The 26,653-nt window shown below is 34.7% G+C and overlaps 1 protein-coding gene across 1 annotated transcript in view; it reads right to left on the bottom strand.

The window, feature by feature from the left end:
• LOC134527920 (exportin-2) overlaps positions 1-26,653 on the bottom strand; it is a 107,837-nt gene that overhangs the window by 58,120 nt on the left and 23,064 nt on the right. Inside the window, exons 2-7 of the mRNA XM_063360956.1 lie at positions 21,457-21,602; positions 17,216-17,408; positions 15,115-15,260; positions 13,601-13,708; positions 4,606-4,698; positions 704-871 (exon numbers count right to left, since the gene is read on the bottom strand). Of these exons, the coding sequence (XP_063217026.1) occupies positions 704-871; positions 4,606-4,698; positions 13,601-13,708; positions 15,115-15,260; positions 17,216-17,408; positions 21,457-21,602 (854 nt within the window). The remainder of the gene's footprint in view (positions 1-703; positions 872-4,605; positions 4,699-13,600; positions 13,709-15,114; positions 15,261-17,215; positions 17,409-21,456; positions 21,603-26,653) is intronic.

Raw genomic sequence — 26,653 nt, 5'->3', positions numbered from 1 at the left:
TTTAACAAGTCTTTCAAAATAAGTAGAAATACATTGTAGAAGAAATTAAGTACTATTCAATTATCATTCTATCTTTGCAGCAGTCAATTTTTATGTAAGTAGGCATGATTACTTGTTTTAAACAATACAGTATAGGAAATATTAACGTTCATACTATCATATTATAAAATGATTTTATTCACTGATTAAAAAAAATAACATGATTTAAATCACGATTTAAATCACGATTTAAATCATGCTGATTAAAATCAACATACCCTGGTTATAATATTGCTGAATTATTGTGCAACAAATTATGTTATACCTAATGAACACATTCACAGGAAACTTATGTAAAAAATACAAAAAAAATTAAAAAATATAAAAAATATTATTAGGGTTAATATTTTTTAAGGAACTAGGTCTATATTTAATTAATTAAGCTTTTTTAACTGTTTTTCTTTATATTTGGCTATTGCTTGAATTTCCATAATTTCAATATAAAAAAGTACTATTTTTAAAACCACTATTTTGTACCATATCAGAACTATATTTTATGAACTAGTTTGGCAATGCCTAGTTAATTTTAAGAGACAGTGAAAAAAAATTTGTTTTAATAAGTGAGACAATAACAAAATATCTGTAATTTACGTAAATATAAAAACAAAAGTCTTGACAACTCTCTATAATAATAGAATAACTGCAGCAAATGCCAAACTCTTACCAGATCATACTTTGGCTGCTGACCAGTAGAGGTGAGGAGGTTCCAAATGTCCGTCACAAACCCAGGAAGGAACGGCTGGAACTCTTCATCGTATTTGTGGGCGTACATAGCAACGTTCTCGCACACCTGGGCCTTCAACTTCTCCAGCAGGCCCGGCTCTTCGTCATCCTGTCACAATGCGCAACGCCCGTAACAGATACAGCAAGTTCAGTACCTGAGTACTGCTTACATACATGTATACACATCACTACTTCCCATGAATCAAGCTTTAAAATTTAAAAAAAACTGTCTGTCTGTCCCTATGTATGCTTAGATCTTTAAAACTACGCAACGGATTTTGATGTGGTTTTTATTTAATAGATTGAGTGATTCAAGGGGAAAGTTTATATGTATAATAAATACATGCATAATATAGTAGAGAAACACTGATAATTTTAGAGGTTTCTAATGTGATGTCTTAAATAAACACATTTTTTTGCGCTTACATTGCAAACGCTTGCTGAACCCTACGAGAGAGTGTTGAGTGTTTTTCACATGGCCAATTATATGTCGCTCTTTCAAGAGTAACCTCTAAAGAAAACATGTTTGTATTGTCTAATGACAAAAAGCTGTGAACGTTGTATATAAAGACATTCTGTAGTATATTTAGTATCAGCATTGCACCCATGCGAAGCCGGGGCGGGTCGCTAGTAACAATATAAAGAGCAAAAGTGAACATCAGAGACAAAGGAGTCAGCTAAATTTCATGAAAAAAATGGACATAGTGTGCTATACTTTAGAGGTCCAGATGTATCAACCTTGTCCTTGCGACGAGGGGTTGAGATGCTGACAGGTTCTCAGTAACCAACTTCCCACGAGACAGCAGAGTTATGGGAAGAATGGGCGAGTCGCAAGAGGAGCGACAGTATCTCCAGATGATGAGAGTATCCCTCCAGACCATTTTGTAAAAGGTCGATATTTGATTGTAACATTTCAGGTCCCTGCCCTCCTAACTAAAATTAATCAAATTTGCTATTTCTGTAACTACTGTAAATCAGCAGGTCATATACGAGGGCCATTCAATAAGTAACATGACAAACCAATGCAGCATAAAAACAGTTTATTTAATCAAGATAAATTTTTACCTATTTTTCAACATAATCCCCCACACCACTTATACACATGTCCCATCATTTCCTTACGTTGCATATGCCCCTAGCATAAAATTCTTTTGGCTGCTTTCGGAGCCACAATTGTACCTGAATCTTGACTTCTTCATTGGATCCAAATTTTTTTGCCGCGCAAGGCTTCCTTAAGGGGACTAAACATATGAAAGTCTGAGGGGGCGAGATCTGGACTGTAAGGAGGGTGTGGAAGAATCTGCCATGATTCTTGCATTCTTGCTTTATCTTTGCTGTATGCGGCCGTGCATTGTTGTAAAGCAAAATCAAACGTTTTTTCAAAAGTCCAAGACGTTTAGTGCGAATTGCGGGCTTTAATTTGTTTTCCAGCATATCAGTGTAATAATGAATGTTGAATGTTCGTTGGTCTTCCAGAAAATCACATAAAATAGGACCTTGAGAGTCCCAGAAAAGTGCATCACTTCACCAGCAGATGGTTGAGTTGAATTTTTTCTGTGATGTGTAACTTGTGTGTTTCCTCTCAAGGCTTTATCTTTTCGACTTAGGTCTGTATTTACAAAATTTTATCGAACAGCTCATCAGAAGTCAGTGCAAGAATGCCAACTTAAACTTTTGAAAGTTTCACATTTATTAAATACACAAGTTTTGAGCAACATTGATTTGTCTTGTTTTGTTACTTATTAAATGACCCTCATAGTTCAAGGTCATGATGCCCTAGCTGCTAGTTATAAATCTTATTTGTTGATGTTTTATATTGTTTTTAAGGGTATTTGAGTACATTTTATTCCTCAAATCTGTCTAAGTACTTTACCTTATTTAAAATATATTGATCAATAGATATTATGTACAAAATCAGTTTATGTTTCTTATTTTATACGAATACTAGCTGCAGTACCTGACGTTGCCCAGGCTGAACACAGGGTGATATATTGTCCGTGAGTTAAAGCAAAATGGATATCGTGAAAATATACTCTGTGTTCAAAAATCAATGTATACATAATTCATGGAGAGTGGTGTGGTGGACATAGAGAATGACACACACTTGCTGTTTGTATGTCTATGACCTATGATTTTCTGTTTACCTGTGGCGATCGGTTGAACGGTTTCGAAGTTGATGTGATGCAGAGCCCTCTAGCGGCAAGTTAAAAAAATGAATTGCATAAAAACTTTCTCTATGAAAAAAACACTTCAATGTGCCAACTTTCATGGCAATTGGTCAAACTGTGTCAGAGTTTATCGATGTCGTACATACATACCAACATCTTATTTTATATATATAGTTGGTATTAGTATCAGTTGGTATTGTTTCAGGAATGTTTGGACAATTTTTACAGTTAAAGAATGAAGGTAAAAAAAAGACAATGCAACATCATGGTGCCGAGCTGATAGAAGAAATTATATCCTTCATGATATGTATTGGAGAGAAAGGCATTCGCCAGAACCATGGGAAATACTTCAAGTCGGGGTATCCCGTAGTTGTTTCAGTGAAGAAAAACACTGTAGTAAATAGGCAGGTAGTTTCATCAGTGAAATCCCCAATTATGTATTTTAAGTGTTTGTAGTATGTTTTGACTAGTCTGTCAGCGCTCGGATATCACTCAACAAGGTAGCATCAGTCGATGACTAAGTAAAAAATAATTTGAAATGAAGTGAAAAGTAAATTTCACATCTATTGGTCCAGGCTCTGTGCCAGAGATGTCCGTATCAGCCTAAATTGATGCAAACATATTTATTTTCAGTCATCCCTGGGCATTGTGATTCCTTGGTAGTATTGTGTGCTAGGAAACTACTACAGGACATTTTCACTGATAAAGAAATCATTTTTTCAATCATTTTCTGTTTTATTGATGTCAAACCATAAGTTTTTCTATGCAGGTGATGAGTTGCCAGGAACTGTGTCAATTTTAAGTAATTGTGGACAGTGTGACCATTTATGGTTAACTGTAATATAAGTCCACAAAATTTTACTATTAATTCTTTTATTTAAATCAGGTCACTTTACATTCATAATTAAAATTAAAAATCTTAATATTCATGAATTGTATTGATCTAAAACCTACAGTGCCTCCATCACTTTATACGTGTTTATAAATTATGCAGTTCAGATCATGGCTAGTCGGGAGATCTATGGATTATAACAGTAAAGACTAATCAAGAAAATTTCAAGTGCAAGGCTGTTTATTGTGCCCAACAAGGACAAATAACAGAATCTGGCCCACTTACACACTATGACAGCTGCCCTACTGTGCCAACTGAGTTAACACAAGAAACATGGAGGAATGCGGAACTTCCTGAGTCAATTTTCCAGTCATGCAGGGCGCACAATGCTACAAGAACTGACCGATGGGACATGTCCGTAAACAGATGACCGAGAGCAAGTTACCTTTCAAGACTGTGCAATGACACATACCGAAATGGACGCCAGAAGTTATAGTGTGCCTGTAAACTGGTGATGCCCGTAAACAAACAATCAAAGTGGCGGCGAGCAGGCTCTCACAGCTGAAGGGTGCAGGTCTTGAGGTGCAGGCAGTTTCAGTGGGTGGAGGATGAAATGAGTCGAGGCATAGAGTTGGTCACGCAACAACACCGAGCCAGGCACTAATGAAGATGGAGGACTACGAGGGAATTCACTACGTCTGCAGTTGCATTTATGCCACAAGTCACATATAATCATTTTTACATTCACAGCTAACTTAATAGTAATGTATTAAAACCAATGTGCTAACGTTTGCAAAAAATTAACTTATAAGTATAAATGATAGATTCATAATGAATACATACATCAGTTTGAAGACACTTGACATCTGCTATAAGAAGTGTGTGGAAATGTGGCATCCACACATTCATGTTGTCCTCGAAAAATTCAGGCAGATCCTGCAAAACCAAAGTAAAAACTATGTAAATATGAAATCCAGAAAAGTACAACTCTTTACGAAAACAAAAAATTTTTTTTTATCAAAAACATTAAAAATGGCTTTTATTGGCACTCCTATTGACATGATGTTAACCAACTTTGCATAAACAACTAAAATTGCAATGATAAATACATATAAAACAAATTTTTATGAATCGAATATAAATATACAGAAACAAACCCATTTTCATTTTGTACATTTCAAATGCACAAACAGCACTCAGGTATATGTGTTCCAATACAATGCAGCTAAAATGGCTCATGTGCACTGTCATGAAGAAGTACACTTTCATCTATTTTATGTAACTAATGTGTCATCAAAACCACAAAATAACTATATCTCTGGCAATGTTTCTGTATCATAATTGTCCACCCCAAATTAAAAAAAAAAAAATAGTCCCCTCAGTCTTTAACTTTGGCGGTTATTCCTTTATAGCACATACATTCTGCCACAAAACTGAATGGTTTGTAGTAGTATGTTGAAGTAGTATGTTGTTGTTGTTGTTGTAGTAGTATGTTGTAGTAGTTGTAGTATGTTGTAGTAGTAGTAGTATGTTGTAGTAGTAGTAGTGTGTAGTAGTAGTAGTGTGTAGTAGTAGTAGTATATTGTTGTAGTAGTATGTTGTAGTAGTAGTAGTAGTAGTAGTAGTAGTATGATGTAGTAGTATGTTGTAGTAGTAGTATGTTGTAGTAGTAGTATGTTGTAGTAGTAGTAGTATGTTGTAGTAGTAATAGTATGTTGTAGTATGTTGTTGTAGTAGTAGTGTGTTGTTGTTGTAGTATGTTGTTGTAGTAGTATGTAGTAGTAGTATGTTGTAGTAGTAATAGTATGTTGTAGTAGTAATAGTATGTTGTAGTAGTAATAGTATGTTGTTGTTATAGTAGTATGTTGTTGTAGTAGTATGTTGTAGTAGTATGTTGTTGTAGTAGTATGTTGTTGTAGTAGTAGTATTATGTTGTTGTAGTAGTAGTATGTTGTAGTAGTAGTATGTTGTAGTAGTAGTATGTTGTAGTAGTAGTATGTAGTAGTAGTATGTTGTAGTAGTATGTTGTAGTTTTTTTTATATATTTTTTATATTTGAGAGAGAGGTTTAAAAATCTTCAAAAGACACCAACAGGTGGGATTGTTGGTAGTGTCAGATTTTTACTGACTAAAAACAGTCCTCTCTTTCTGCCCTTCTTTTAGGAAGGGGGCCAGACCGGAAACCATTTTCGCATTACTTCAGCCTGGCCCAGGTTACGAGACTAGGCGCTCTTCTTAATCAGTTCTCAAGCTTCTTTGCTCTCAGTACTGCTTCGGCGTAGCTCATTATTGTCTCCCAGTTCCGCGGAGAGCTGCTCATAAGGGGAATTATGTTTCCTGGGCTCAATTTGGCTCCGATTGTTTCTTCGGCCGCTGTTCTTTCTGTCTCCCATCTACTGCAGTGGAAGAAGGTGTGGCAGGCATCATCAGTGTTTGCTGGGCAGTATTTACACGCAGGGCTGTCTGCTAGCCCCATGCGGTGCAGGTACGCCTCGAACAGTCCATGCCCTGTGAGTAGTTGCATAAGGTAAAAGTTAGTTTTCGCGTGTTTGCAGTCAGACCATGTTTAGAGTGCTGGGATAAGTTTAGCTGTCCATCTCCCTGTGTCCGCATTTTCCCATCTAGTTTGCCATTCTCTTAGGGTCTTCTTCCTTTCGAGTTCACAGGAGTAGTCGTCAAGGGTGCCCTTTGTGCGTCGCTCGTGGAGTCTTTGTCTTTCGTTTGCCATGAGGTCTATCGGTATGGTTTTGGTTATGACGAGTGTCGCCGCTTCAGATATTGTGCAATATGCGCAGGCTACTCGGAGGGCGGCGAGCTTCCGTCTGTATTTTTCTTGGGCGTGGTGGTGGTGGTGGTGGTGGTGGTGGTGGTGGTGGTGGTGGTGGTGGTGGTGGTGGTGGTGGTGGTGGTGGTGGTGGTGGTGGTGGTAGTAGTAGTAGTAGTAAGTAGTAAAGCCATAGAAATCATGTTAAAAAAGAAAAAGAAAATTTTGATCTTGGTTGAATATCCACGTTGTCGTTGCCCATTGTGTTACATATTTTTTGTATAGATGTCTATGACTGTTGTGTATTCTTGCTGTGCAATCGTTTGTTACTTTAATATAAAACATATTAAAGTATATTTTCTCAGTTTTATTCACTAAGAAACCCTAACTTTAATAGGTTATGGCCCCAGGAAACGCTGAAAACTGAAGAATTAAGAAAACAGCAAAGAAGAAGTCATATTTTGCATTATCGAATAAATCACGCCATATAACCTCCAAATGGAACGAACTTTGTGTGTGGATAAATTTGACGGAAGAAACTTCAGGCAATGGAAATTCCAGATAAAATGTGCCCTGAAAGCAAAAGGAATCGATATTTCGATACAAAGAACAGAAGCAAATGCGGATGCATGGCTAAAAAAGGATGGCATGGCTATGTACATTATCACGTCGTCGATGGATTTAAATCAAATAACCCTAATAGAAAACTGTGAAACTGCCTTCGAAATTATGTCGAAATTAGAATCCATATATGAACAAAAAAGTGAATTGAACAAAATGTTAATTCATGAACGGTTTTACCAGTATAAAATGTCACCAAGTGACAGTGTTGCACAACATATTGCAAAGGTTGAAAATCTCGCAAAGCAGCTCAAGGAAAGTGGTGAAAGCATCAGCGACAATGCTATAATCACGAAAATATTGGGAACTCTGCCTCCTAAATATAGATCACTTAGGCAAGCATGGATGTCGCTGGATTCTGAAAAACAAAACTTGAATAACTTAACGGCAAGACTACTTGATGAGGAAGCTAATATTACTTGTGAAGAAGAACAAGAAATGGCTTTTTTGGTTGCTAATACTAAACCGAAGAAAGAATCAACCAAAAATGAACCTAGTACAAGTGGAATTAGCAAAGAGAAACCTGCGAAGCATCGTTTTGAATGTTACAACTGCGGAAGAAGGGGGCACTTTGCCAGAGAATGTCATGCACCAAAGAAAATACATAAGAAACCAGCTGAAGGTAAGAATACCATGCTAGCTTTTAATGTAGTTGATGAGTCAAATATAGGCAGTGGTTCAGAAGAAGACACCTGGATCTTGGATAGTGGTGCTTCGGCCCATATGACATATAGAAAAGCATTTTTTGAAGAATATACCGCTTGTACTCAGAAATCATTGACATTGGGGAACAAAGAGTCCATAGAAGTATGTGGAATTGGAAAAATTTTAATAAAAAGATGTGTCAATGGACAGTGGGAGCTAAGCATGTTACATGAAGTACTACATGTGCCTAACTTAAGAAGAAATTTAGTTTCTGAAGGCATGGTAACAAGAAAAGGTTATGCCATTGTAAAGAAGGACAGTAATGCTCTAATTTACAATGGTGATGAAGTTGTGATGTGTGCAAAAATGAAGTTGAACAATTTATATGAACTGGACATTGAAACAGTTGTTCCTGACACATGCAACTTAGTGCAGAAAAATAAAAGTGATATTAAAAAATGGCACGAAAGATTAGGACATTTAAACTTTAAAGAAATAAAACAAATGAGCGTGAACAATATAGTTGAAGGTTTAAATATTGAAAAAAGTAATGAAACTGACTTAGTGTGTGCGAAGCATGTGCTTATGGGAAACAATCTCGGTTTCCATTCCAGAAATCAAGTCGGGCAGAACTACAACCTGGTGACCTAGTATATAGTGACGTATGTGGTCCAATGAGTCATATATCGGTTCAAGGTATGAGGTATTTTTTATTATTCAAGGATGCGGCAACCAGCTACAGACATGTGTACTTCATGAGAAATAAGAGCGATACTCTTGAATATTTCAAGAAATATAATGCAATTGTGAAAAACAAATACCTGCACAGTGTAAAAGCCTTGCATACAGATAATGGAAGTGAATATATTAATACTGCATTTAAAGACTACTTAGATAAAGAAGGAATTGTTCATGAATGTACTGCTCCATATACCCCAGAACAAAATGGGCGTGCAGAAAGAGATATCAGAACAATAGTAGAAAGCGCTCGATCCATGCTGTATGCACGTGATGTATCTTTGGATTTATGGGCAGAAGCCATAAATTGTGCAGTTTATTTGCTTAATAGAACCTCATCTAGCCAAACATCAGACAAAACGCCATCAGAGTTGTGGAATGGAGTCAAACCAGTTTTGGGGCATGTAAGAGTATTTGGTAGTGAAGGATATGTACATATTCCTGATCAGTTGCGGACCAAATTAGAAAAAAAAAGTGAAAAGATGATATTGGTTGGATATGATAATACCAATTACAGAATGTTCAACATGAAAACAAAACGAATTAAAGTATCAAGAAATGTTGTTTTTGATGAGAATAAATATCCTGAACAAAGACAGAATATAGCAAAAATATTCATAGAAGAAAGTGATGAAAATGTCAAACAGGATAACTCTGAAGTCATACTCAAAAACGACCCTGCTTTGAGTGATAATTCTTTAAATGAAATCTCACTGAATGAGAATGAGGAAAGTATGCTCAGTTGTAAGAATGATGATCCTAATTATGAACCATCACATACCCTCAATGATTCTCCATGTGAACCAATGAATCTGAGACCCAGGAGAAATTTGAATTTAGAAGCCAATTTAATGGAATTTGTATTACCATCATCATTTGATGATGCAATGAAGAGTTCACAGAAGAATGAATGGTTGCAAGCCGTTAAAGAAGAACTAAGTGCTCATGATGAAAATCAGACTTGGACCCCAGTGAAGCGAGCTGGACAGAGAACACTCACAGCCAAGTGGGTATTTTCCATTAAGAGGGGTGACGATGGAAAAGTAAACCGTTACAAAGCTCGATTATGTGCACGAGGGTTCAATCAAATCCCTGGTATTGATTACCAGCAAATATTTTCCCCTACCACAAGGTATGATTCAATTAGAATTATTTTAAGTATTGCAGCTAAGTATAACTTAGAAATCCAACAATTTGATGTCAGAACTGCTTTTTTGAACGGGGATCTTGAAGAAGAAATTTATTTAGAAATTCCTGATGGTGTGCTTGTTGACAAAAGTAATGTATTAAAATGGAATAGGTCACTCTATGGGTTAAAACAGGCAGCAAGGTGTTGGAACAAGAAGTTTACTGAATTCTTAAAATCATATGGTTTTGTTCAGTCACAAGCTGATTACTGTGTATATGTTAGAAATGTTGAAAGTATCAAGGTTATAATGATAATATATGTTGATGATGCTCTCATAATATCAAGTAAAATGGTAATTAAAGATATAATTAGTTTCTTGAAACAGGCATTTAAAATTAAGGAATTGAATTTGTCACATTTTGTAGGCATAGAAGTGTTAAAGTCTGATAACTATATTTGTTTACATCAGCGAGAGTACATCGATCAAATTGTTAAAACTTTTGATATGAGTGAATGCAATCATGCATCAACTCCTGCTGATCCGAATGTTGTTATATGTAAAAATCTTGAGGAAACTGCTGTGAAATTCCCTTATAGGGAAGCTATTGGTTCACTGTTGTTTCTATGCTCAGTGTCCAGACCTGATATTTCATATGCGGTTAACATGTTGAGTCGGTATATTAATAATCCTAGTCTACAACATATTAATGCAGTGAAGCGTGTGATTAGATATTTGGTTAATACAAAAAATGTTTGTATTAGATATGGAGAAAGCAATGATCTTATCGGGTACTCCGATGCTGATTTTGCAGGCGATGTTGATACTAGAAAGTCTACTACTGGATATATATTCTTAATGAATGGCGGGCCAGAAACATGGTTAAGCCAAAAGCAAAAGACCATTGCTCTCTCTACCACCGAAGCAGAATTTGTTGCAGCCTGTGAGTCTGCAAAGGAAATACTATGGTTAAAGCAATTGTTGTTGGACTTGGATGAAAAATATGATTGTATTAAGCTATATGTTGACAATCAGAGTGCCATTAAGTTAATTAATAACCCAGTTTTTCACAAACGAACCAAACATATAGATGTCAAATACAACTTTATCCGAGAGAAAGTGGAGAATGGTGTAATAAATATATCCTATGTCCCAAGTAAGAATCAGCTTGCTGATATATTAACAAAGCCATTGCCCACTCAACCTTTTGTCTTTCTAAGAGAACAAATAATGGATAAGCTGTAATAGTGTAATGTTTGAATGTAAAATATTTTTTTTGCTCTCATGATGTAAAATTTTAGTGGGAGTGTTAAAAAAGAAAAAGAAAATTTTGATCTTGGTTGAATATCCACGTTGTCGTTGCCCATTGTGTTACATATTTTTTGTATAGATGTCTATGACTGTTGTGTATTCTTGCTGTGCAATCGTTTGTTACTTTAATATAAAACATATTAAAGTATATTTTCTCAGTTTTATTCACTAAGAAACCCTAACTTTAATAAATATCAATGTGGATCACTACATTTTTTAAATTACAATAAGTGGCTCTAACTACATTGATGGTTGGCCACCTTGATTTAATCGACAATAATACTGAATTAGGTGCAAAGTATTTACGAGGATATGCATGCAAAAAAACACTGACAAAAACAATATTAACAGTGTCTTAAGTTATAAATTCCACCACGTTTACAAATTTTTCAGTATCAAGTCTAATTCTTTTCTCGTCAACAAGTTGGGCCATGCAGACTTGACAGTAGCGGGCAGAACGCTAAGACTTTCTTACTAGCTAGGCAAGGACACATAGGTTTATTATTCCAGTTTAGCCAAAGTATATGCATATATTTCAATATGAATTGAGCAATACTCATTTAACATAGTACCAACGTGAAATAAAAACAATAAAGCCCACCTCCACAAACACATATTACTGGTATGTATGTTCATCTGTCTAATTATAGGTAAATGGGTCTGTGCAAATCGAGTACATGACATATTATGACAAATTCTGGAATTGCAATAGCCAATAAACTGCTTTATGTATCCACAATGGGTAGCACATTTTATGCCTATTTTGAGTTTCAAAAAAACTACAATAAATTAATCAGATTTTGTGTATGCACACATGCATGACCCAGCAGTGTTGATAGTTTTACTACCCACAGCTGAGTGTACGCAATTTATTACAAAAACTGCCACATTTCGTGATAAACAGTGCAGCCATCATTTCATAAGTCGTACAAGTTGTGTGGAAATCCAATTTTTTGCTTGTTGAAACTTTCTAATATTAGTAATGTGAATTTTTACTTTTATATTCCTACAGCCCCCGCATTAGTAATGTAACATGTGTGCTAGTTTTTATAGACTGAACTAATAACAAACAGTGGCTTACCACCTTTACTTTTGGGTCTTGAAGAAGTAAATGGGTAGGAAAATACATAAAATACAATTGATGGGAGAGTAAAATAAAAAAGGTGTAAAAAACTTAATTTTCTGTCTTTTTGTTGTAGTAGTGCGGACAAATATATACTGAGGCCCATTATTAAAGGGCGACCCTTGACATATCAATGTTAGATTTATATGCCAAAAATTATATTATAGCATTGATTTATAGCTGTTACCTGCGGGTAAATTTGGTAATATCTTTCACCGTGGCTTAGATTACTACAGTGAAACCCTGATTATCCATTTTCCAATGGACCATGAGTAAAAAACGGATAATCCAGGAAATCCTACAATGTGGGAATACACCCTAAAGTTACCAAATGCACAATGTATGTACTATTGCAAAAACTTTCAGTGAATCAGTTAGATATTTCCATAAACTGACACCAGCAGCACACTGTATATACACTATCATTATTGGAAAATTATATTTCCTTAATTTTTTTAAATGAACAAAACAAAATAAACTTCAAATTTGTATGTTTTAAGCAAGTAATTACATATGTATTATTCAAAATTTAAAAGGTACATACTCACATGTTATAAGATGCACACTTCTTTCTTATTTATAATGCAGAGAAATTATAAGATGAGTTTTTATGCAGCAAAATATTTTTGGTGTTGGTAATCACAAATTTGTTAAGAGTCGATGGAGGAATACCATAGCGCTTTGCCAAATCAACCCGTTTTTTGCCTGGATTTTTTTCAACGGCATTTATAATTTCTAAACGCTCTTTAATGGTTTTAACCTCTTTTGTAGGCCGATACATATGAATGAACCTTTACAAATTTCACACGTGCATTAGAGTTAAATGCGTAAAGCTAATTTACCGTAAACAAAGAAAATCTCTCGCATATACGGCCAGCCACTGAAACGCTAGGATGAACAATTTTGTCTATGTTTCTCGCAGGATTTCACTGTCGCTAAATAGAAACGTGTTTACGTTGGGCTAGTATGTACAGTATATCGACCACTGTTATATTGTTGTGTCGATTATCGCACAAAGCAAGAACTATCGTGCGAGCGTTAGCTTTCATCTGTTGTTTTATCGAAGTTGGTGAACCTGTTAGCAACAGCGTCATGCTCACTTTATTCGTTTTCTTTTGGTAATGGCCGCCATATGTAAATATTGGTATTGCGTGTGTCGTGTAGACACACGTAAACTGGAATATTTCTCGGGAATTTGAATGTGAAATCGGTAAAAAGCCTGTAAAGTTCAACCCGTTAAACCGGGTTAAAAAATATTCGTAAACTATGGAAACTGGATTTTTTTAACATTGTTCTTGCGGGATTTTTTTCAGTACCACGGACATTGAACAATAAAACCGGGAAATTCTACAATGCGGGAACGAATAAACGAGGTTTCACTGTATTTATTCACATGCCACATACAGAAACACCACAATAGTCAACCAAATTCACTGGTGTCTTTGCAGCTAAAAGATTTTATAAGACATAAAAATAATGTTTACAATGTTATGAAATAGAACACACTTACCTGACAATTAAGAGAGTAGAACACTTTGCAGATAACCACAAGAGAATTGTAAATCACTTTCAGTGCCTCTGGATTGTTGGCATTGGTGCTGGCAAAATTCATCAGTGCCTACACAAAAAAAAAAAAAAAAGTAAAGCTCAGCATGTAACTGGTTTTATAAATTATTACAATTTAAGTTCCAGACTGAAAGATCCAAAGAATCTACTTTTGTGCTGGCACTGGATACAATGTACTCATTTCTGCAAAATTGACACACCTATGTGTTGTAGAGTTCTTTAAATTATTATCTTAACTTAATTTCAGATGTGAATTGGAATTACTACAAAATCTACAAATAGGTCATTACTAAAGTTACAGTTACAACGGCTTTGCTGAGACACAACCAAAACTTCCAATAGGCAATTTTTAAGGTGTAAAACCATCTGCAAATTTAGAAGAGATAAGAAGAAAACATTAAAATTCATTGGAACTGAGGCAATAGGTGTAACAAACAGTAAACTCAAGAAAGTACACAGGAGTTATAAAAAAAAAACACTAAATACACAAATATGTTTCAGACATAGTTGTCAATTTATTTAGAATGTGTAAATTGTTGCTCAAAAAAGAAACTATGGATATAGTATAAATTCATATTAGAATAGCATCCACCAATACAGTGAACTTCAAATTATCCAAGCCACATACCCAGATCCTATATCATCCAAACAGATTCAGTAGTAAAGAAATGAGTAACAATTAGAGAGGAAAATCACTGTGTGTATGTGGTTTCAAAAAACCTCCCCAATCTCCTATTTCCCACACCTTGAAGCAGACTATTGGTACTTTTAGATGAAATTTTGCGGCCTGCATCCTTTGACACTTTGCACAGACACATGTACTTCAAGCTCTACAATAAAAGGTTCTTAATATATAAAAAGGATGTTTTATTGGTTGTTTGTTTTCTATACATATAATTAAAATCTACAGTTTTATATGAGATTGGTGAAATTTTGCACAACTGACCCTTAGACAAAAAATACTATGAGGAAAATCACTGTCCGCCTGACATTGCAAAAAAGCTACCCCCTTCGCTCAAAACTAAGCCTCTTCACTTGCGCAAGGCCCAGGCAACACTACATACTCTACCTATTATGTACATAGTAAAACAGAAATTACCCCATTTTAACCTCCTTAGGGGTAGAAATCTGTAGTAATATACAATTTTGTAATAATAAGCAACTGTGTAATAATATTCATTGTATACTCATCAATTTTCTATTTTTCTAATTTCTGACTAAATTTTCTCTAGGTCTGGGACTAAAGGTTTTAAACATAAGGACTAATCCAGTTTATAGACTAACTCTGTTCTAAATTTTATCCGCAATGAGACTGGATTAACAAATATTTTTAAGAAATTCTGCATGCAATGCTTCAAAAAGTTACTTTCTTATCACATTGAACTAAATATTTGACTAGCCCTAAAACACAATTATCTTAGCAATGTCCTTCAAATGTTTCCAACTCAGTATATTTACCTGGAATAATTCAGTGAGTGGTTTTGCAAAGTTGTCCAAGACAAACTTGATCTCGGTCCACAGCTCCTGAGACTTGAACTCATGACGATAGCGCTTGAAGAGAGAGTGTGCTGTGTGCAGGACACCGTTGATGACGTGGAAGTCTCCTGCAACACCAGTTGTGTCACAATCCTGAGGCACATGAAAACTTAACAAATTTAGCACATGTTTAGTATAGTTAGTTACAACAATTTTTTGAAGTGAAACTTCTTTGGGCACAATGAGTGTAAAATTTTAATGCAACGTTTTCTTGAAATGTTGTTGTGAAACTTTGGTGCCGCCAATTAGCATGTTTTGGCACAATTTTGAAAAATAATTTTACCAGTCATTTTGCTGCTAAAACTTAAACTTTTTCCGCTCTCTGTACACTCCCATTTAATCTGTCAGGCCAGACTCCCCAAACCTATTCCCAGCCTTAGATCTGATTTTGCCAAGTCTTTTGCGAGTCAGCCTGTGTATCTACTCTCGCTTGAGTGCACGCCCGTAGCCTGTAATTCTCCTCCGAGCCGTGATTAAAATGCCGTATCTCGGCGTTCTTCCAGAGCACTGTTTTTTCTCGGAGCTCTCCTGAGGCAAGCACCGAGAGGCCCACCTGCAAGTCGTCTAAACCAACGTTTCGGCATGTCTCTGGCTTAATTTCCCACAGCAGTGCAGTTTCCACCACCCCCTCCTCCTACAGACTTTCCTGGGAACTCAGCTTAGGGCACTGACCGGCCACCAACCCTGGCCTGTCTCAAGGTCTCGACACTAGTCTTCGGAGTACTGCCTCTGCCTTCCCATGGCGGATTTGCAAGTCATTTCCCCTGGGTGTTTTAACGACTAAACGCCTGCCCCCTGGCATGTCACGCAACAATCAGTGCCCCGGAATTCATTTCCAAGCCACCAGAGTCTGCACTAGTCCCCTCCATAAGCTCCAGGCTTTCGAAGTCGTCACGTGCGAGAGATGAACGAGTCAATCTCTCCTTGTTTCGACCCCTCCTCAGTAGGTCTTGCTGCAATCGGCTACTAACACCAATTTCAAGATATCAAAGTAAGTATTTCACGACCACCCCCTCAGAAATCTTTGGAACCTTTCAGTCCGGAAGCCGAAGTCCCCCCCTTCTTTCGAAAGCCATCGCCTGTTTTCAATTACGAGTCGTTACAGCCACGCGGGGACTCTGCACAGCGCTAGCAGAATGACCACCTCGAATCCTCGGCGAACAGCACAGCAAGACTTCAGTCTGGTCGTCGTACGAAAATGTAGTCGGCTAGTCAAGGGATGTTGTCCCTAAACTCATTTCCTAACCAATAATTAGTCAGTCTGCGTGCCTAGTAGAGATAGTTATACTTCGCTAATTTACAAATAATTATAAATTATGGAAACGTCCGCAGCAACCGCGCGTGTTCGCAAGCTTCACATTCTGGCCGGCTACCTTGCGGAGCGCTAGGAGTCACTCTTGTAGTTTTGATACATTTGCCAACCCATTTATTAAATAATACAATTTTAATATATTTGTCAACCCATTCATTAAATAATACAATTTTAATATATTTGTCAACCCATTCATTAAATGTTATAATTTTAATATATTTGTCAATAAGTATACATAAATTAACTTACTTTTTAACCTGTTTATTAAATTCATGTTTTGTTTATTTATGTTAAATTAATTAAAAGTAAAATAAATATAGAGGCACTTAAATTTAGACGAAATCACGTTTGTTGTTATTTTGCCTTTGAAACTAAAAGATCCACCAGTCTCCCAAAGTTATTTTAAGGGGACATTTACATTACACAAATGAAGAAGAGTGTGTGTAATAGTTTCTGATACGAAAAGGCCAGAGAATGGGTACCTGGCCAAAGAGAGATAATTATTGCTCAGGTAATGAAATATTACAGCTATAGCTTTGCTGTTTCACAAAATTATTAGTACACCTAAATTGTCTTTCTCTATTTCCTCCGTTTTACCCCTTATGATATTCTTACGAGTCGAGATTTCAATTGCCAAAGAAGTTTCACTTCTACCATATGTACTGAGTTAAGTGTGCTCTCTATTTTTCATGGCATGCATTGCCACTATACCAGTGCCAAACTTCTCGACCATCTGAGAGATGAGATTCGGCCACTTGGCCGGGAAGTCGTGGCGACCAATGATGGACACAGCATCGCTGAGCTGCTTCTGTACTGCCTCGGGCGAGTGGAGCATCAGGTTGACGATGAGGCTCTTCACAGCCTCCCGGTCCTGGGCGTGGATATGGTCGACACCATCTTCATCCTAGCACACACAAACACTCTCTTCCATTCACCTTGTCTGAAGCTTGCATGCAAAAACAACACCGTATAACAAACTAGGAAAACATTTAATTAAGAAAAAATATTTGTGTACGTGAGCAAAAATAATTTTAAAAAAATGTTAAATGTCACAGACATTAATTATGAACCTACCTGCATTAAGAAATGAAAATCACATCCAAATAGCTTATTTCACTTATACGGTTGTGCAAACATAATGTTCACAATTGCCTACAAAAAAATTAGACATTTTATTAATTAAATAATTATTTACAAAAAAAGACTGACAATATCCCACCATATCCCTCCAACCATAGCCTACCATACCCCTCGAAACATAACCCTCCATAGCTTCTGAGAAACAAAAAGCAATGCTGCCAGTGCTGGCGAATACTCCCATGTAATTTATGAGTCTTCATGAAGTTAACATCGCCAGGTCGACCACCCGAACGGGCACACACATTAGGGCACACATCGCCGTTGTTGCATGCTATAACAACTTATTACATCCAGAAAATTATGTTTTCTCATCGAGAATTGCACCATCATGCAGCCATGCCAACATTTATTTTTTTTATTAATAGCTAAAATGTCAGTTAAATTAATAGCCAATCGTTAAAAGTGGCAGACGACCGAAGAGAGGGTTACTTTTCACATGTGCAGTTGTGGCCTGTTCTTGAGCGAGCTCTGACAGCTACCTGGTGATTTTAGCATCAGATAATTCGACCACAAAATTAACATTTAATGTGGTTTACTAAGAAGTTATTTATTAAATTTGAACTTCCTGTCTGCAGTTTTGTGCATGCAGACTATACTGTACAGTTTGTTCCCAAACAATATAATTTTGGTTCTACTCAATATGATTTTGCACTCTCAACATTTAAAATAAGAGAACAACTATTTTTTGCAAACAATTTTCAAAAAATAAAATAAATTCAATTCAAACTAAATTTTAAAGGTGTGATTTTCTACTGTTTCTTTAATGTTTATTAGCTTAAAATTTGCACCCTTAATATTCAAACTAAATTTTTAAGTGTAAAATATGCAACATTAATCCATCAAAACACAGTACTTCCAGCTCCATTAACGTAAAACATAGTATCTCAACTAACCACTTGGCTTCTCATTTTAAATATTTAAGACTGTCACCCCAACATAAAATATCTAAAATAAGAATTATAACAGTAAAAATATCCTAAATTTATGAGACTCCAAAAGTGTATAAAAATGGATTCCTTGATATTCCTTCAACAGACAACTATAATACACAGAACATAAATTTTTTAAGATGGTGTTTCTACGCATCTGTGCCAAAACTGAAACTACTGCAATTATTTATTTATTTATTTATTTATTTATTTAAAATTGTTAAATGCCCACAGACAGTCATTAGACTTGGATGGTGGGCATGACAAATATATATGGACAAATATATGGTTATCACCGTAAACATGTGGACTCCAGCCCCCGGCGGTACCATAGCAGGTAAGACAACTGCAGATGGCCAACACACAAAGGCAGAGTACTACATATTGGCGGTGATAACAAACTCAACAAATACAAGAATAGACACGAGAAATACAACAGACACGACAAATACAATACAATAAAATAATAAACACCAATAACTACAAACAACACAAAATTAATTTTACATATATATATATACACACACACACACACACACTCACATATATATAAATACTTACACACACACACACACATATATATATATATATACATACACACACACACACACAGTTTAAACTCTTTGTAACATCACTCGATTTAACAACAAACTCCTTAAAACTTCAAAATTGTTGCTTGACTTTGGTTGGTTTACCTTGTTTTCCATACAATAATATACTCTATATAGCGTCACGATCACTCTATTTAACGACAACAATACGGCATTATAAATCATTAAGCAGTACTTTCTAAGTTGCCGAAGTTGATAAGAACTGCAGCTGTATACGTTCTTTTGTTTGCTGTTTTGTTGTTGTATTATCTAGCAAGTTTTTACTTCGACTGACGTACCGGAGATTCTAAGAAATGTTGTCTTTTGTTTTTGTATGATGAACTTGCACATGTTTACCTCTGTCACTAGACTTTTGTCAAGTTGTTACACGTTATCATTATCGCAGTTGCTTACAGACTTTCGAACTGTAAACATGGCGAGTAAACAAAATTCTTTGTGCATTGGCAAAAAAGTTTTATTAATACGCTCAATAGAGGCGGGAGAAAAGATCAGTTATGTTGGAAGATGCTTTGGATTTAGCCGCTCTACCGTGTCTACAATATGGTAAAACAAAGAAATAATAACAGATAATACACAATAAGTATGAATATTAATGTTTGTTAGTAAAATGTGTACTATATTAGTAAATACATCTTTATATATATATTTCTTGTGTGCGTGTGTATGTCACTGAACTCCTCCTAGACGGCTGGACCGATTTTGATGAAATTTTTTGTGTGAGTTCACGGGGATTCGAGGATGGTTTAGATTCACAATTGAATATTTTATCTCGATTCTGAGTTAAGAAAAAACTAAAAAAACATGCTTTAAAAGCAAAAAAACTAAGCATTGTTGATAATTAGCCTCCATGGCAACGGACTTTTGCATTGTTGTTGCCTTCTGCGTAAACATGGGAAAGGTTTTTGGTAATGGCAGTGGCGTGCCCAAGAGGAGGGGTATGTATAATGAGAAGATACAAAATGTCCAGCGTAGAAATACTTACCGCCATATGTACATTTGGGCAGGACAATGTCTGTTGGGTCCGCTAGAAAGATATATAGAGATATATATGTAGAAAGATATATAGAGATAGAGATATAAATAGAAAGATAGAGAGAGTTATAGAGATATACATAAAGAGATAGAGAATTAGAGAGATAAAGAGAGATGCTTAGTATACGTTTAAAAAATTGATTGAGGCATTGCAACGCATGCCGGGCATTATCTAGTATTATTATAGAACAGTAAAATGATATATTTTATTCCTCTCCATTTAACGAACACTCTCTACTACGCCGAAAAATGCTCAGTCCGTTAAATGTCGTTATATAGAGTTTAAACTGTGTATTTATTTAAAAATCTGTGTTTTAATTATTAACTAAGTTTATAACAAAATAAATTACTAGATTTCATGACTTCATTTTACAAATGCCAAATAATTCATAACAATAATTACAAACCTAATTTATTATAATTAGAAATCAGTATATAGATAATGTCATTATTATTAATTGTACATAAAGTGGATTTTAAGCGACTGTTAAATTGAGGTAGGTACTCTCAATCAGAGTTATCAAGGATAAAATTACATTGATTTTTAGAGTTTTAGCAATTTAGAATAAATCACGCATTCAAATAGTCTCTACGAACAGAGAGAGGTGTAAGTAAAGAATCAGGGCATCTCTTTAGATTAATTAATTCAATTACTTTATTTTGAAAGCTTTCAATTTTATTACTATCAGTCATCTTTATGTTGTTCCAAATAATAGAGCAATATTATAATTTAGATCTACTTATAAAGAAATAGAGAGAAAGAATATAGTCTTGATTAATTGCATAACAAGTCTTGATTAGTTCCATGACAAGAACCAACTAGCACTATGAATAAAACAGTAATCTTACAGCATCAAACAGAAACTGAAATTGGCCACAGCATTATACAAATGATAAATTTACCTTTATTGATACATGCAACATAAAAAAGGATGTAAGAAACAGCATGCAGGCTAAAGTGTTGCAACTAGCACAGTGTCTAAAGTGAAGAAGCAAGTAAAAAATTCAAAAGTCAAGACACCCATTACTATAATGAAAATTTGATGTGAAATTCTCTCAAATTTAAAACCACACCCACATTATTAGCCAGAGTTGGGTATTAATAAAGAACCATATTATGACATTCTTAAATAACTTCAAAGTGGTCTCCGATCTGGTAAGTACAGCATAACAATTCAACAGTGAGTAGGTATTATCGTTTCATTAGAATAGCTTTGAGCCGATGTAAACTATTACTTACAATACCCCAATTCCGTTTAATGTAATTCTTGAAGGCAACTGCTCCAGCAATACGGACAGTTAGGTCCACTTCTTGTTTGTCCACCAAATGCAGCAGAAGAATGGGATAGTTTTGGTTTATTTCCACTGATTCTAAAAACTTTTCAGCTAAAACAAAACAGAAAAATTTGCACTTAAGTGTTTCTTCAAATTAAAAATTTGCATGCACTGCTAAAAATGTATTAATACCTGTCCATCATCAGATTATAGTTTTTCTACAGTATTTTAGTTTTCATATTATTTAAACATAATTTATCAAGTTTATTGTTTAGTTAGCGTACATAAACTATGGTACACACTAATATATACCGTAATCACTAGTTAGCTAACAACCATGTGACTAATATAAGGATCCATATGTTATTTATAATTATTTTCATGGTGTTCTCAAATAAATAATGAATGTCTAAAAATTTTTTTTAAATTTTCCCCATCAAAAAATTATTTCTTACCCATTACACAATTTATTACCTGATTTATGTCTAAATTCCCTCACAGTTCCCTGCATTTTCAAGTTCTCCAGATTTACAACAGGTAATCCACAATTAAAAAATGATTTTCAAATTTCTGACTCTTCCTGACCAAGCCGGAACATTCCTGACTTATTCCACTTTCACTGGGGCAGCAAGAGATTCATAGACCTCAAAGAAATTGTATTCTGCGTGGCCTTATAAGCTTCTAACTTAAAATTTATTTTACTCGGCATACACCAACAAACAAAGTTGTAAAACAAAAAAATTAAGCAGTATATACATTCCTTGGTTAGGAATAGAAATTAATTTAAGTTCATGGAAACTGTGAGGTAGACATGATCAAAAATTAAAAAAATACAAATAGAAATTTTTTCATAGTTATTTAAAATTTTATATTTTAATATTTACTCATTATAAAACATTCAACTAATTTTTTTTTCTCCACGTTCTGGTTTCTAAGCCCTTTATAAATAGCAAATTTTCCAGAACCCAAACCACATTTTCAGAGAATTTCTAAATTTTCTGTTTTTAATACATGGCAGACATAATCTAATAAACCTTCAATTAAGTTATAATAATCTACACCTGAAAAACCTATCAACTGCAGAAAAAAAATCACACAGCAAGATTCTACCATTCACTAAAAATTTACATAACTGACACCAATTTAAATTAAGATGAAAATTAGATAAAATCCCACAAGAGACGGACCTTTCCTACAGTCATACATGATAAGCATGACTCCTAGATACATTAACATTCGTAGACAAAATGTGTTATGTTCCATTAATTTAGTGAAATATTGAAATAATGGTAAAATGTTAGACAATTACACACACTAATTCATTAAATCAATATAAAAAGACACACAAACAATCAAAATTAAAATTTATCCACAAACATACATGCCGGCATGATAATGACTGACCAGAAATTTAAAAAAAAATCCCTGTTCGGCTCAGCCTAAAGGCCCAAGCAGTTTTGAAGATCCGTTTTCTTTGGAAATTTACGGAAAATTTTGGAGCATTCTAGAAAGCACCCTATATTTTACAAATATTGCAAAAGGATTGATTAAACCATTTAAGCATACTCCATGTAGCCAAAATAGCTAAAATGTTTTCTGTTCAATGCATCCAGTATTTTCGTATGACTTCTATAATATTTTCGATAAAAATAACTTGACCATGAGCTCGACAATGGCAGCTGAGGTAGGTAGAACCAGTGCCGCTAATGGAAACTCCCATGAAAATAACACACCAATGCATCACTCACAAGTTAAGCTAAGGGTTGCAGTGCTTATCAAACAATTTAAAAACATAAGATTTTTGTAATATTTATAAGATTTACAACCATTTTCAACAGGTTCTATGTTATGACTACTAAGAGTTTAATTAATAAGGGTTGGTCTAAACAAAAATATTTACAGATAAATTATTTGAAACATATTTGATTCTGTGCATACTAAGGGAGTTATTAAGTTTTTCTTTCTTTCAACTGCAAAATTTTTGTTTCTTACAATAATGGCTGGTTTATCAAAAATTATTCAGAGAAAATCTGGCAATCTTTACACCCAAGGGGTGTAAGTTAAAGCATACTTTGATTAATAAATTATGTTGCTGTTTTTATTAAAGGGTACATATTGCACTGAGCAAATGGGTTTAATTATGCGAGTGTGATAATTTAACAATTCCTTGTTCCTTACGGCGAGCTTTTGAAATCCATCCCAACTATCATTTGTAAGATACAATCCAGCCAAGCTGTCGTCACCCAGAGCAAGCAGACATATTGCTTTTTGCCAGCTGTGCCACTTTTCTGTCTAAGATCGACTAGGTCCAGACGCTTCACTTATACGACTGCGTTAAGTATGGAAGAGAAGTTGTAGGCCATGTTGCCACAGTAAAACTGCCTTTGAATGACCACGTGTTTTAATGAGCGATCACATGGTAACACCCATAGGGATGATCAGGAATATTTGGAATATCAATAAGTATATTAATTCAAATAGAATTAGGAAATCCTGGATCTTATTGATTTATTATGATTTGTAGTTTGAACCTATCATATTTTTACAGTAGGAATAGATGTAGACATTCGAGCATATTTTACTGCAGCAACTATAATTATTGTAGTACCAACAGATCAGTGTTTAGCTTTAATTTGTTTTACATATTTGTTTAATTTTGGTTAGTTTTATTAATATTTATTTAGGCTATATAACTAATATAGAACTTGATACTGAAGATATTAGGGGAAAAAAAATTTTCTTTAAAATATTTACAAAAATATCATTTTAATTTTACAATGAAAAAGTAATGTTTAATGGGAACCACACATAACTTAGAAAGTCACAACTTAGAACTGTCATAACTTAGAAAACTTGGAAAAATCCACGTAACTTAGAAACACACAACTTAGAAAGATCATAACTTAGAAACACACAACTTAGAAACACGCAACGTAGAACCACACAACTTAGAAACGTCGTAACGTAGAAAGTCATAACTTAGAACTATCACAAGTTAGAAACACACAACTTAGAACTGTCATAACTTAGAAACACATAACTTAGAAACATGCAACGCAGAACCACACAACTTAGAAACGTCATAACGTAGAAAGTCACAACTTAGAACTATCACAAGTTAGAAACACACAACTTAGAACTGTCATAACTTAGAAACACGTAACTTAGAAACACGCAACGCAGAACCACACAACTTAGAAACGTCGTAACGTAGAAAGTCATAACTTAGAACTATCACAAGTTAGAAACACACAACTTAGAACTGTCATAACTTAGAAACGTGTAACTTAGAAACATGCAACGCAGAACCACACAACATAGAAACGTCATAACGTAGAAAGTCACAACTTAGAACTATCACAAGTTAGAAACACACAACTTAGAACTGTCATAACTTAGAAACACGTAACATAGAAACACGCAACGCAGAACCACACAACTTAGAAACGTTGTAACGTAGAAAGTCACAACTTAGAACTATCACAAGTTAGAAACACACAACTTAGAACTGTCATAACTTAGAAACACGTAACTTAGAAACACGCAACGCAGAACCACACAACTTAGAAACTTCATAACGTAGAAAGTCACAACTTAGAACTATCACAAGTTAGAAACACACAACTTAGAACGATCATAACTTAGAAACACGTAACTTAGAAACACATAACGCCGAATCACGTTACTTAGAATTTGAATGAGAAGGCGTAAATATTTTGAAAGGACTGTAGTGAGAAATATTTTTGCTTGCATTCCCCGCATTCAGAGCTGCACTCTTGTGGCTAAACAGTTACTTTCGGGTTCAGTTTGGTTCTCTGTGTATAGATGGTGCTGTTAGTTCCACACATAGCTAAATTGACTTCAGCTAATGGTTTGCTCGCCATATCTGAATTACACGTTTATTTTATTCCTGTTTTCATATGATTAAGATTTAATTTGTGTTAGTAAAACAGTTTGTTTTGTTTGTAGAGCTATAATAAATTCGCTGTTGACGGAAATTTAAAACTAAATAAAAATAAACTTGTATTATCTCATTTACTTACGTTGTAGCGTCATTAGGTATTCTTCTCTCGAAGGTTACATTAGTGTCTTTTATTTAATATAAAATTTTTACAGTTTTTTAAATGTAGCGATAAACATAATCTTGAGAATATAAATACAGAATGTATGTAAAATAATCGTTAAAACTGTAATAAGTGATAAATCACGTAATGTAGAGAAAGCAGAAACATTAATGTTCAGACGCAGGGTAGTTATTAAAATCTTTTTAACACATTTTGAGATAAAAAGCTTTAAAAATTTTATATATGAGGAACATAAATATTTAATTTTTCCATTTCATAAAATTTATATCAAGGTACTATTTTCCTGTTGATTTCCGGGGCAATACTGCACAAGCAATGTTTACTGGGGATGCAGAAAACTTTTGGCCAGACAGCTGGTTCCAACATGACGGCAAGGTTATAGGAGAGGTGGTAAAAAAATAAAGATTCATGAAATGATTTCGAACCTGAGCTTTCGCGTTTTCGCTACCTCGTTGTATTATACGTAGTGCATTTCCGAGTAACACTCATTACTTGATGTGCGATAATGAGGTATTTTCACGGGAATTAGGTTTTAAATTTAAAAGTATATATTTTTTTACAATTTTTTTCATTGTTACTTTAATTAATTTATTGTTTGCCTAACCTATTTTCAAAGTCGTAAAATAAAATTTGATAACTATTTTCCTTTAATATACCTATTCATATTTTTGAATGAGTTACCCGTAGTTATTTATAACTATTTTTGACTAATATTATAAAAAAATTTAAGGGTATTTTCCGTTTATATATTTATCATAACTTTGAATTAGTAACAGTTTAGGAAAAATTGCTGTTTCTTTTCTTCGGCTCGTAGAAGTTTCAATCGAGTTCATATTTCAGCGTGACTCATGTAGCTGAAAATGCCGGTCGATCTGCTCGGTGTGACCTGCGTTATGCCCTACGTATAAATCAGAAATTTTACTATCTCTCGCGGACTTTCTCTTCCTTCACGTAAGATTGCAGAGTATTTTGTCTACAGACTTTTAAGTTTCCAATGTCTTAGTAAATATGTTGAAATGTACGTACTACGGCAGCTCCCCCCCCCCCCCCCCATTTTTTTTATAGTAATGTCAACAA

The sequence above is a fragment of the Bacillus rossius genome, chromosome 1 (genome assembly GCF_032445375.1).
Source record: "Bacillus rossius redtenbacheri isolate Brsri chromosome 1, Brsri_v3, whole genome shotgun sequence".
Lineage (NCBI taxonomy): Eukaryota > Metazoa > Arthropoda > Insecta > Phasmatodea > Bacillidae > Bacillus > Bacillus rossius.
The sequence above is the reverse complement of the archived record's forward strand: the minus strand, read 5'-3'. Positions and strand labels throughout refer to the sequence as shown.